This window comes from Gobio gobio (genome assembly GCF_949357685.1).
Source record: "Gobio gobio genome assembly, chromosome: 20".
Lineage (NCBI taxonomy): Eukaryota > Metazoa > Chordata > Actinopteri > Cypriniformes > Gobionidae > Gobio > Gobio gobio.
In genome coordinates, this window is record NC_137113.1 from 1,229,443 (window position 1) to 1,241,942 (window position 12,500).

At 48.7% G+C, this 12,500-nt stretch overlaps 1 protein-coding gene across 3 annotated transcripts in view; it reads right to left on the reverse strand.

The window, feature by feature from the left end:
* rgs7b (regulator of G protein signaling 7b) overlaps positions 1-12,500 on the reverse strand; it is a gene marked incomplete at its 3' end in the record, with an annotated part of 90,125 nt that overhangs the window by 51,200 nt on the left and 26,425 nt on the right. For all 3 annotated transcript variants that reach the window (XR_013818630.1, XM_079845586.1, XM_079845585.1), the window contains exon 3: positions 11,703-11,799. Coding sequence is in view for 2 of the 3 variants with exons in the window: in XM_079845586.1 (XP_079701712.1) it covers positions 11,703-11,799 (97 nt within the window). The remainder of the gene's footprint in view (positions 1-11,702; positions 11,800-12,500) is intronic.

Below are 12,500 nucleotides of genomic sequence, written 5' to 3' on the forward strand. Positions count from 1 at the left end.
CAGGCGTGTTCAGAGAGGTCAGGCGTGCTCAGAGAGGTCAGGCGTGTTCAGAGAAGTCAGGCATGTTCAGAGAGGTCAAGCGTGTTCAGAGAGGTCAGGCGTGTTCAGAGAAGTCAGGCGTGTTCAGAGAGGTCAAGCGTGTTCAGAGAGGTCAGGCGTGTTCAGAGAGGTCAGGCGTGTTCAGAGAGGTCAGGCGTGTTCAGAGAAGTCAGGCGTGTTCAGAGAGGTCAAGCGTGTTCAGAGAGGTCAGGCGTGTTCAGAGAAGTCAGGCGTGTTCAGAGAGGTCAAGCGTGTTCAGAGAGGTCAGGCGTGCTCAGAGAAGTCAGACGTGTTCAGAGAGGTCAGGCGTGTTCAGAGAAGTCAGGCGTGCTCAGAGAGGTCAAGCGTGTTCAGAGAGGTCAGGCGTGTTCAGAGAGGTCAAGCGTGTTCAGAGAAGTCAGGCGTGTTCAGAGAGGTCAAGCGTGTTCAGAGAGGTCAGGCGTGTTCAGAGAAGTCAGGCGTGCTCAGAGAGGTCAAGCGTGTTCAGAGAGGTCAGGCGTGTTCAGAGAAGTCAGGCGTGCTCAGAGAGGTCAAGCGTGTTCAGAGAGGTCAGGCGTGTTCAGAGAAGTCAGGCGTGCTCAGAGAGGTCAGGCGTGTTCAGAGAGGTCAGGCGTGTTCAGAGAAGTCAGGCGTGCTCAGAGAGGTCAAGCGTGTTCAGAGAAGTCAGGCGTGTTCAGAGAGGTCAAGCGTGTTCAGAGAGGTCAGGCGTGTTCAGAGAAGTCAGGCGTGTTCAGAGAGGTCAAGCGTGTTCAGAGAGGTCAAGCGTGTTCAGAGAGGTCAGGCGTGCTCAGAGAAGTCAGACGTGTTCAGAGAGGTCAGGCGTGTTCAGAGAAGTCAGGCATGTTCAGAGAGGTCAAGCGTGTTCAGAGAGGTCAGGCGTGTTCAGAGAAGTCAGGCGTGTTCAGAGAGGTCAAGCGTGTTCAGAGAGGTCAGGCGTGCTCAGAGAAGTCAGACGTGTTCAGAGAGGTCAGGCGTGTTCAGAGAGGTCAGGCGTGCTCAGAGAGGTCAGGCGTGTTCAGAGAAGTCAGGCGTGCTCAGAGAGGTCAGGCGTGCTCAGAGATATCAGGCGTGTTCAGAGAGATCAGGCGTGTTCAGAGAGGTCAGGCGTGCTCAGAGAGGTCAGGCGTGTTCAGAGAGGTCAGGCGTGCTCAGAGAAGTCAGGCGTGTTCAGAGAGGTCAGGCGTGTTCAGAGAGGTCAGGCGTGCTCAGAGAAGTCAGGCGTGTTCAGAGAGGTCAGGCGTGTTCAGAGAGGTCAGGCGTGCTCAGAGAAGTCAGGCGTGTTCAGAGAGGTCAGGCGTGCTCAGAGAAGTCAGGCGTGTTCAGAGAGATCAGGCGTGTTCAGAGAGGTCAGGCGTGTTCAGAGAGGTCAGGCGTGCTCAGAGAGGTCAGGCGTGTTCAGAGAGGTCAGGCGTGCTCAGAGAGGTCAGGCGTGTTCAGAGAGGTCAGGCGTGCTCAGAGAGGTCAGGCGTGTTCAGAGAGGTCAGGCGTGCTCAGAGAAGTCAGACGTGTTCAGAGAGGTCAGGCGTGTTCAGAGAAGTCAGGCGTGCTCAGAGAAGTCAGGTGTGTTCAGAGAGGTCAGGCGTGTTCAGAGAGGTCAGGCGTGTTCAGAGAGGTCAGGCGTGTTCAGAGAGGTCAGGCGTGTTCAGAGAAGTCAGGCATGTTCAGAGAGGTCAAGCGTGTTCAGAGAGGTCAGGCGTGTTCAGAGAAGTCAGGCGTGTTCAGAGAGGTCAAGCGTGTTCAGAGAGGTCAGGCGTGTTCAGAGAGGTCAGGCGTGTTCAGAGAGGTCAGGCGTGTTCAGAGAGGTCAGGCGTGTTCAGAGAAGTCAGGCGTGTTCAGAGAGGTCAAGCGTGTTCAGAGAGGTCAGGCGTGTTCAGAGAAGTCAGGCGTGTTCAGAGAGGTCAAGCGTGTTCAGAGAGGTCAGGCGTGCTCAGAGAAGTCAGACGTGTTCAGAGAGGTCAGGCGTGTTCAGAGAAGTCAGGCGTGCTCAGAGAGGTCAAGCGTGTTCAGAGAGGTCAGGCGTGTTCAGAGAGGTCAAGCGTGTTCAGAGAAGTCAGGCGTGTTCAGAGAGGTCAAGCGTGTTCAGAGAGGTCAGGCGTGTTCAGAGAAGTCAGGCGTGCTCAGAGAGGTCAAGCGTGTTCAGAGAGGTCAGGCGTGTTCAGAGAAGTCAGGCGTGCTCAGAGAGGTCAAGCGTGTTCAGAGAGGTCAGGCGTGTTCAGAGAAGTCAGGCGTGCTCAGAGAGGTCAGGCGTGTTCAGAGAGGTCAGGCGTGTTCAGAGAAGTCAGGCGTGCTCAGAGAGGTCAAGCGTGTTCAGAGAAGTCAGGCGTGTTCAGAGAGGTCAAGCGTGTTCAGAGAGGTCAGGCGTGTTCAGAGAAGTCAGGCGTGTTCAGAGAGGTCAAGCGTGTTCAGAGAGGTCAGGCGTGCTCAGAGAAGTCAGACGTGTTCAGAGAGGTCAGGCGTGTTCAGAGAAGTCAGGCGTGTTCAGAGAGGTCAAGCGTGTTCAGAGAGGTCAGGCGTGTTCAGAGAAGTCAGGCGTGTTCAGAGAGGTCAAGCGTGTTCAGAGAGGTCAGGCGTGCTCAGAGAAGTCAGACGTGTTCAGAGAGGTCAGGCGTGTTCAGAGAGGTCAGGCGTGCTCAGAGAGGTCAGGCGTGTTCAGAGAAGTCAGGCGTGCTCAGAGAGGTCAGGCGTGTTCAGAGAGGTCAGGCGTGTTCAGAGAGGTCAGGCGTGCTCAGAGAAGTCAGGCGTGTTCAGAGAGGTCAAGCGTGTTCAGAGAGGTCAGGCGTGCTCAGAGAAGTCAGGCGAAGTCAGAGAAGTCAGGCGTGCTCAGAGAGATCAGGCGTGTTCAGAGAGATCAGGCGTGTTCAGAGAGGTCAGGCGTGCTCAGAGAGGTCAGGCGTGTTCAGAGAGGTCAGGCGTGCTCAGAGAAGTCAGGCGTGTTCAGAGAGGTCAGGCGTGTTCAGAGAGGTCAGGCGTGCTCAGAGAAGTCAGGCGTGTTCAGAGAGGTCAGGCGTGCTCAGAGAAGTCACACGTGTTCAGAGAGGTCAGGCGTGTTCAGAGAAGTCAGGCGTGCTCAGAGAAGTCAGGCGTGTTCAGAGAGGTCAGGCGTGTTCAGAGAGGTCAGGCGTGTTCAGAGAGGTCAGGCGTGCTCAGAGAGGTCAGGCGTGTTCAGAGAAGTCAGGCATGTTCAGAGAGGTCAAGCGTGTTCAGAGAGGTCAGGCGTGTTCAGAGAAGTCAGGCGTGTTCAGAGAGGTCAAGCGTGTTCAGAGAGGTCAGGCGTGTTCAGAGAGGTCAGGCGTGTTCAGAGAGGTCAGGCGTGTTCAGAGAAGTCAGGCGTGTTCAGAGAGGTCAAGCGTGTTCAGAGAGGTCAGGCGTGTTCAGAGAAGTCAGGCGTGTTCAGAGAGGTCAAGCGTGTTCAGAGAGGTCAGGCGTGCTCAGAGAAGTCAGACGTGTTCAGAGAGGTCAGGCGTGTTCAGAGAAGTCAGGCGTGCTCAGAGAGGTCAAGCGTGTTCAGAGAGGTCAGGCGTGTTCAGAGAGGTCAAGCGTGTTCAGAGAAGTCAGGCGTGTTCAGAGAGGTCAAGCGTGTTCAGAGAGGTCAGGCGTGTTCAGAGAAGTCAGGCGTGCTCAGAGAGGTCAAGCGTGTTCAGAGAAGTCAGGCGTGCTCAGAGAGGTCAAGCGTGTTCAGAGAGGTCAGGCGTGTTCAGAGAAGTCAGGCGTGCTCAGAGAGGTCAGGCGTGTTCAGAGAGGTCAGGCGTGTTCAGAGAAGTCAGGCGTGCTCAGAGAGGTCAAGCGTGTTCAGAGAAGTCAGGCGTGTTCAGAGAGGTCAAGCGTGTTCAGAGAGGTCAGGCGTGTTCAGAGAAGTCAGGCGTGCTCAGAGAGGTCAGGCGTGCTCAGAGAGGTCAAGCGTGTTCAGAGAGGTCAGGCGTGTTCAGAGAAGTCAGGCGTGCTCAGAGAGGTCAGGCGTGTTCAGAGAGGTCAGGCGTGTTCAGAGAAGTCAGGCGTGCTCAGAGAGGTCAAGCGTGTTCAGAGAAGTCAGGCGTGTTCAGAGAGGTCAAGCGTGTTCAGAGAGGTCAGGCGTGTTCAGAGAAGTCAGGCGTGTTCAGAGAGGTCAAGCGTGTTCAGAGAGGTCAAGCGTGTTCAGAGAGGTCAGGCGTGCTCAGAGAAGTCAGACGTGTTCAGAGAGGTCAGGCGTGTTCAGAGAAGTCAGGCGTGTTCAGAGAGGTCAAGCGTGTTCAGAGAGGTCAGGCGTGTTCAGAGAAGTCAGGCGTGTTCAGAGAGGTCAAGCGTGTTCAGAGAGGTCAGGCGTGCTCAGAGAAGTCAGACGTGTTCAGAGAGGTCAGGCGTGTTCAGAGAGGTCAGGCGTGCTCAGAGAGGTCAGGCGTGTTCAGAGAAGTCAGGCGTGCTCAGAGAGGTCAGGCGTGTTCAGAGAGGTCAGGCGTGTTCAGAGAGGTCAGGCGTGCTCAGAGAAGTCAGGCGTGTTCAGAGAGGTCAAGCGTGTTCAGAGAGGTCAGGCGTGTTCAGAGAGGTCAGGCGTGTTCAGAGAGGTCAGGCGTGACCTCTCTGAAGGTCTGAAGGTGACCTCTCTGTGCTCAGAGAGGTCAGGCGTGCTCAGAGAGGTCAGGCGTGTTCAGAGAGGTCAGGCGTGTTCAGAGAGGTCAGGCGTGTTCAGAGAGGTCAAGCGTGCTCAGAGAGGTCAGGCGTGCTCAGAGAGGTCAGGCGTGCTCAGAGAGGTCAGGCGTGCTCAGAGAGGTCAGGCGTGCTCAGAGAAGTCAGGCGTGTTCAGAGAGGTCAAGCGTGTTCAGAGAGGTCAGGCGTGCTCAGAGAAGTCAGACGTGTTCAGAGAGGTCAGGCGTGTTCAGAGAGGTCAGGCGTGCTCAGAGAAGTCAGACGTGTTCAGAGAAGTCAGGCGTGTTCAGAGAGGTCAGGCGTGTTCAGAGAGGTCAGGCGTGCTCAGAGAAGTCAGGCGAGGTCAGAGAAGTCAGGCGTGTCAGAGAGGTCAGGCATGCTCAGAGAGGTCAGGCGTGCTCAGAGAGGTCAGGCGTGCTCAGAGAGGTCAGGCGTGCTCAGAGAGGTCAGGCGTGTTCAGAGAGGTCAGGCGTGCTCAGAGAGGTCAGGCGTGCTCAGAGAGGTCAGGCGTGTTCAGAGAGGTCAGGCGTGCTCAGAGAGGTCAGGCGTGCTCAGAGAGGTCAGGCGTGTTCTGAGAGAGGTCAGGCGTGCTCAGAGAGGTCAGGCGTGCTCAGAGAGGTCAGGCGTGTTCAGAGAGGTCAGGCGTGTTCAGAGAGGTCAGGCGTGCTCAGAGAGGTCAGGCGTGTTCAGAGAGGTCAGGCGTGTTCAGAGAGGTCAGGCGTGTTCAGAGAGGTCAGGCGTGTTCAGAGAAGTCAGGCGTGTTCAGAGAGGTCAGGCGTGTTCAGAGAGGTCAGGCGTGTTCAGAGAGGTCAGGCGTGCTCAGAGAAGTCAGGCGAGGTCAGAGAAGTCAGGCGTGCTCAGAGAGGTCAAGCGTGCTCAGAGAGGTCAGGCGTGCTCAGAGAGGTCAGGCGTGCTCAGAGAGGTCAGGCGTGCTCAGAGAGGTCAGGCGTGCTCAGAGAGATCAGGCGTGTTCAGAGAGGTCAGACGTGTTCAGAGAGGTCAGGCGTGTTCAGAGAGGTCAGGCGTGTTCAGAGAGGTCAGGCGTGCTCAGAGAGGTCAGGCGTGTTCAGAGAGGTCAGGCGTGCTCAGAGAAGTCAGACGTGTTCAGAGAGGTCAGGCGTGTTCAGAGAGGTCAGGCGTGTTCAGAGAGGTCAGGCGTGTTCAGAGAGGTCAGGCGTGCTCAGAGAGGTCAGGCGTGTTCAGAGAGGTCAGGCGTGTTCAGAGAGGTCAGGCGTGTTCAGAGAGGTCAGGCGTGTTCAGAGAGGTCAGGCGTGTTCAGAGAGGTCAGGCGTGTTCAGAGAGGTCAGGCGTGCTCAGAGAAGTCAGACGTGTTCAGAGAAGTCAGGCGTGTTCAGAGAGGTCAGGCGTGTTCAGAGAGGTCAGGCGTGCTCAGAGAAGTCAGGCGAGGTCAGAGAAGTCAGGCGTGCTCAGAGAGGTCAGGCGTGCTCAGAGAGGTCAGGCGTGCTCAGAGAGGTCAGGCGTGCTCAGAGAGGTCAGGCGTGCTCAGAGAGGTCAGGCGTGTTCAGAGAGGTCAGGCGTGCTCAGAGAGGTCAGGCGTGCTCAGAGAGGTCAGGCGTGTTCTGAGAGAGGTCAGGCGTGCTCAGAGAGGTCAGGCGTGCTCAGAGAGGTCAGGCGTGTTCAGAGAGGTCAGGCGTGTTCAGAGAGGTCAGGCGTGCTCAGAGAGGTCAGGCGTGTTCAGAGAGGTCAGGCGTGTTCAGAGAGGTCAGGCGTGTTCAGAGAGGTCAGGCGTGTTCAGAGAGGTCAGGCGTGTTCAGAGAAGTCAGGCGTGTTCAGAGAGGTCAGGCGTGTTCAGAGAGGTCAGGCGTGTTCAGAGAGGTCAGGCGTGCTCAGAGAGGTCAGGCGTGCTCAGAGAGGTCAGGCGTGCTCAGAGAGGTCAGGCGTGCTCAGAGAGGTCAGGCGTGTTCAGAGAGGTCAGGCGTGTTCAGAGAGGTCAGGCGTGCTCAGAGAGGTCAGGCGTGCTCAGAGAGGTCAGGCGTGCTCAGAGAGGTCAGGCGTGCTCAGAGAGGTCAGGCGTGTTCAGAGAGGTCAGACGTGTTCAGAGAGGTCAGGCGTGCTCAGAGAGGTCAGGCGTGCTCAGAGAGGTCAGGCGTGCTCAGAGAGGTCAGACGTGTTCAGAGAGGTCAGGCGTGCTCATAGAGGTCAGGCGTGCTCAGAGAGGTCAGGCGTGCTCAGAGAGGTCAGGCGTGTTCAGAGAGGTCAGGCGTGCTCAGAGAGGTCAGGCGTGCTCAGAGAGGTCAGGCGTGCTCAGAGAGGTCAGGCGTGCTCAGAGAGGTCAGGCGTGCTCAGAGAGGTCAGGCGTGCTCAGAGAGGTCAGGCGTGCTCAGAGAAGTCAGGCGTGCTCAGAGAGGTCAGGCGTGTTCAGAGAGGTCAGGCGTGTTCAGAGAGGTCAGGCGTGTTCAGAGAGGTAAGGAGACCCACTTTTTTTTGGTAAGCCAGTCATACGACCCACTAAGGCTGGAAATAAATAAATTACTTCAATTTTAGACCTAGGCTACACCGTTTGCTTATTATAATTAATTTGGTAACACTTTACAATAAGGTTGTATTAGTTAATATTAGTTAATGCATTAGTTAACATGAACAACACCTCTGTTCTGCATCAGTTAATCTTTGTTAACATTAGTTTGTATAAATCCAGCTGCTCATGGTTTGTTCATGTTAGTTCACAGTGCATTGACCAATGTTAACAAGATTTTAATAATGCATTAGTAAATGTTGAAATTTACATTGACAAAGATAAATAAATGCTTTATAAGTGCAGTTCATTATTAGTTCATTTTTTTACACACAACCAAATCAAGCCCAGATTTTTTGTTCATGTTTAGATAGATTATTTAGGAAAAGTCACAGAGTCTCATGGCCCTGAGATGAAGGAACACTTTTTTTAAATGGAGGAAAAGTCCAGTAGGGTCAGCTGGGACCCCAAGGGACGATTAAGGGTTTAAAAACGGGTGCATTTTCTCAAGCTAACAGACCGTGGATGCGCATTATAACAGGTCTGACATTGCGCGCTGTCATCACCAAGGAAGGGGGTAAACCACTTCTGTAAAGAGAGTAGGACCTTGTCCAATAGGAGCCGTTCGCGGCAGTGATAAATTATTGTAGTTTAGAAACAGCGTTAGAAAGTTACGGCAATAATGATTCAACATACGACATTAGAAAATATGAGAACACAGATCCACGACCCACTGGTTGAGAAACACTGCTCTACAAAGCATCTCTTCCAGCACACGCGTGTCATATTCCTCTTCCTGTCTCTGACCTCTTCAAGCACACGCGTGTCAGATTCCTCTTCCTGTCTCTGACCTCTTCAAGCACACGCGTGTCAGATTCCTCTTCCTGTCTCTGACCTCTTCAAGCACACGCGTGTCAGATTCCTCTTCCTGTCTCTGACCTCTTCAAGCACACGCGTGTCAGATTCCTCTTCCTGTCTCGGACCTCTTCAAGCACACGCGTGTCAGATTCCTCTTCCGGTCTCGGACCTCTTCAAGCACACGTGTGTCAGATTCCTCTTCCTGTCTCTGACCTCTTAAAGCACACGCGTGTCAGATTCCTCTTCCTGTCTCTGACCTCTTAAAGCACACGCGTGTCAGATTCCTCTTCCGGTCTCGGACCTCTTCAAGCACACGCGTGTCGGATTCCTCTTCCGGTCTCTGACCTCTTCAAGCACACGCGTGTCAGATTCCTCTTCCGGTCTCAGACCTCTTCAAGCACACGCGTGTCAGATTCCTCTTCCGGTCTCGGACCTCTTCAAGCACACGTGTGTCAGATTCCTCTTCCTGTCTCTGACCTCTTAAAGCACACGCGTGTCAGATTCCTCTTCCTGTCTCGGACCTCTTCGAGCACACGCGTGTCAGATTCCTCTTCCGGTCTCGGACCTCTTCAAAGCACACGCGTGTCGGATTCCTCTTCCGGTCTCTGACCTCTTCAAGCACACGCGTGTCAGATTCCTCTTCCGGTCTCTGACCTCTTCAAGCACACGCGTGTCAGATTCCTCTTCCGGTCTCTGACCTCTTCAAGCACACGCGTGTCAGATTCCTCTTCCGGTCTCTGACCTCTTCAAGCACACACGTGTCAGATTCCTCTTCCGGTCTCTGACCTCTTCAAGCACACGCGTGTCAGATTCCTCTTCCGGTCTCTGACCTCTTCAAGCACACGTGTGTCAGATTCCTCTTCCTGTCTCTGACCTCTTAAAGCACACGCGTGTCAGATTCCTCTTCCTGTCTCTGACCTCTTCAAAGCACACGCGTGTCGGATTCCTCTTCCGGTCTCTGACCTCTTCAAGCACACGCGTGTCAGATTCCTCTTCCGGTCTCTGACCTCTTCAAGCACACGCGTGTCAGATTCCTCTTCCGGTCTCTGACCTCTTCAAGCACACGCGTGTCAGATTCCTCTTCCGGTCTTGGACCTCTTCAAGCACACGTGTGTCAGATTCCTCTTCCTGTCTCTGACCTCTTAAAGCACACGCGTGTCAGATTCCTCTTCCGGTCTCGGACCTCTTCAAAGCACACGCGTGTCAGATTCCTCTTCCGGTCTCTGACCTCTTCAAGCACACGCGTGTCAGATTCCTCTTCCGGTCTCTGACCTCTTCAAGCACACGCGTGTCAGATTCCTCTTCCGGTCTCTGACCTCTTCAAGCACACGCGTGTCAGATTCCTCTTCCGGTCTCTGACCTCTTAAAGCACACGCGTGTCAGATTCCTCTTCCTGTCTCTGACCTCTTCAAGCACACGCGTGTCAGATTCCTCTTCCGGTCTCGGACCTCTTCAAAGCACACGCGTGTCGGATTCCTCTTCCGGTCTCTGACCTCTTCAAGCACACGCGTGTCAGATTCCTCTTCCTGTCTCTGACCTCTTCAAAGCGCTGTGATGATGGCTCTGCTCTGTTTGTCCTCCTCTGAGCGGCTCCTGCCGGTCCTCAGGGATTCTGGGATGGTGTTTGGACTGCTGGATGGGTGGCTCATTAGCACTGGCGTCTCTCAGCACGGCTCACTCAGCTCAGCCGAGGACTGTCTGTGTGTGTGTGTGTGTGTGTGTGTGTGTGTGTGTGTGTGTGTGAGAGAGAGAGCGAGGACTATAGAGGGTCTGTCACCGTCAGGAGAGGCTCATTAATTCATGAGCATCACTGATTCAGAGCCCAGGAGCTTCGGTTTATAGCACAGAATCAGTTCATAACACACACGGCTTATAATATTACAGTAACGTGAGAGTGTGTTCAAACCACAAATAAAATAAAAATAATCAAGTACACTTTCATTTGTGAAGGATTCACTGGATTTACACAAACACACACATATATATGTACGTATGAATATGTAAAAACTGTATATTTAATGAATTACTTACTGTATTTATTTATGCGTTTATATGTGAATATATATTTATTTATACATGAATCCACATAAATATAAATGTGTATATGTTTATTTATTTATATATTTATTTATGTGTGTGTATGTGAACATTAATATATCTGTATATATTTATGTATTTATACATTTATAAATAAATAAGTATTTATTGACGTTTTAATGTAAAAAATAAACATGTATATACTGTATATATTGGGGAATATTTATTTTTGTATTTATTTATATTTATTATGTATTTATTTATGTGTGTATGTAAATCATACTGTATAAATGTATTATTTAGTTATGTGTTTATATGTATAAATGTCTGTGTGTATATATTTATATTTATTTATACATGAATTAACATATTTATATATGTGTGTATATGAAAATATAAATATGTTTGTATATGTACATGTAATGTGTAAATACTTTATATTTAATGAATTACTTACTGTATTTATTTATGCGTTTATATGTGAATATATATTTATTTATTTATACATGAATACACACATAAATAAATACATATTTATGTGTGTGTATATATAAATATGTATATGTTTATTTATTTATATATTTATTTATGTGTGTACATGTGAACATTAATATGCCTGTCTATATATTTATTTATTTATACATTTATAAATAAATAAGTATTTATTGACGTGTTAATGTAAAAAATAAACATATTGTATATACTGTATATATTGGCGAATATTTATTTTTGTATTTATTTATATTTATATTTATTTTTGTATTTATTCTTTTGTGTATGTAAATCATACTGTATATATTTATTATTTAGTTGTGTTTATACGTGAATGTAAATGTCTGTGTGTGTATATTTATTTATACATGAATAAACACATATATAAATATTTATGTATGTGTGTGTATGTGGATATTAATATGTCTGTCTATATATTTATTTATACATTAATAAAAAAATAAATAGTTATTTATTGATGTGTTAATGTAACAATAAACATATACTGTATGTGTGTGTGTGTATGTATATAATATATATATATATATATATATGGGAATATTTATTTGTTTTATTTATTGTTATTATGCGTTTATATGTGTGTATATGTAAATATAAATTTGTTTGTGTATATTTATATATCTATAAATAAATAGTTATTTATTTGTGTGTGTGTGTGTGTGTGTGTGTGTATGTAAATCATACTGTAAATATTTATTTATTATTTAATTGTGTTTATATATTAATATAAATCTGTGTGTGTGTGTGTATATATTTATTTATATATACATGAATAAACACATAAATAAAAAAATATTTGTTTGTGTGTGTAAATATAAATGTCTGTTTGTATACATTTATTTATTATATATATATATATATATATATATATATATATATATATATATATATATATATATATATATATATATATATATATATATATATAAAAATAAATTAAATGTGTACATTTTTATTTATTTATAAATAAAAAAATATTAAAAAAATATATATATACACACACATATAACTTTATAATTTACATATTACATATAAATATATAATTTAAATTTTTTTTTAATTTATTTTAATTTTAATAATAACAAAAACAAATAAAATCTGTTTTGTATGAATAAGATGAATCTCTGGACTCATAAATGACTCACGATCATAAACGCACCTGAAAACACACTGGGGATCTTGGACAGGAAGCTCTTGACGGTCCGGATGGGAATCCCGCTCTTCTCATCCTGCATACGAGCGATGACATCTTCCATCTGAGAGAGAGAGAGAGAGAGAGAGAGAGAGAGAGAGAGAGAGAGAGAGAGAGAGAGAGAGAGAGAGAGAGAGAGAGAGAGAGAGAGAGAGAGAGAGAGAGAGAGAGAGAGAGAGAGAGAGAGAGAGATCAGCTTCACAGTCTGACGTCTGGAACAATCAGTAATTACATGCTTCATAATGAGCCTCCTATTCTGTGTAATTATGCTTAATTTCTGTGTGATTAAACACACTGTTGAACTCGCATTTACTCCTCACTCCTGACAGCACACACTCCCTCTTAACCTCTCAACACACACACACACACACACACACATCTGTGACTATCATATCAGAGCAAACAGGGAGTGTACACACACTATATCCCCAGAAGTGTTGAGCCGCCCCTTCACACACACATGAGCTTCCCATTCTTCATCTGTAGGGTTTAATATGGAGTCTCAGCTCTAACAGCTCCAGCTCTTCTTTCCTCAAGGTTTAGGAGTGTGTTTATGGGGATTCTTCTAGAAGCGCATTAGTGGAAGTGCAGGAAGGGGCCGTCCCCAAACTGGTCACACAAAGTTGGGAGCATGAAATTGTCAAAAATGTCTTGGTGAAGCATTAAGAGTTCCTTTCACTGGAACTAACCCCTGAAAAACAACTCACCCCATAATCCCCCCTCCACCAAACTTTACACTTGGCACAAGGCAGTCAGGCGAGTCCC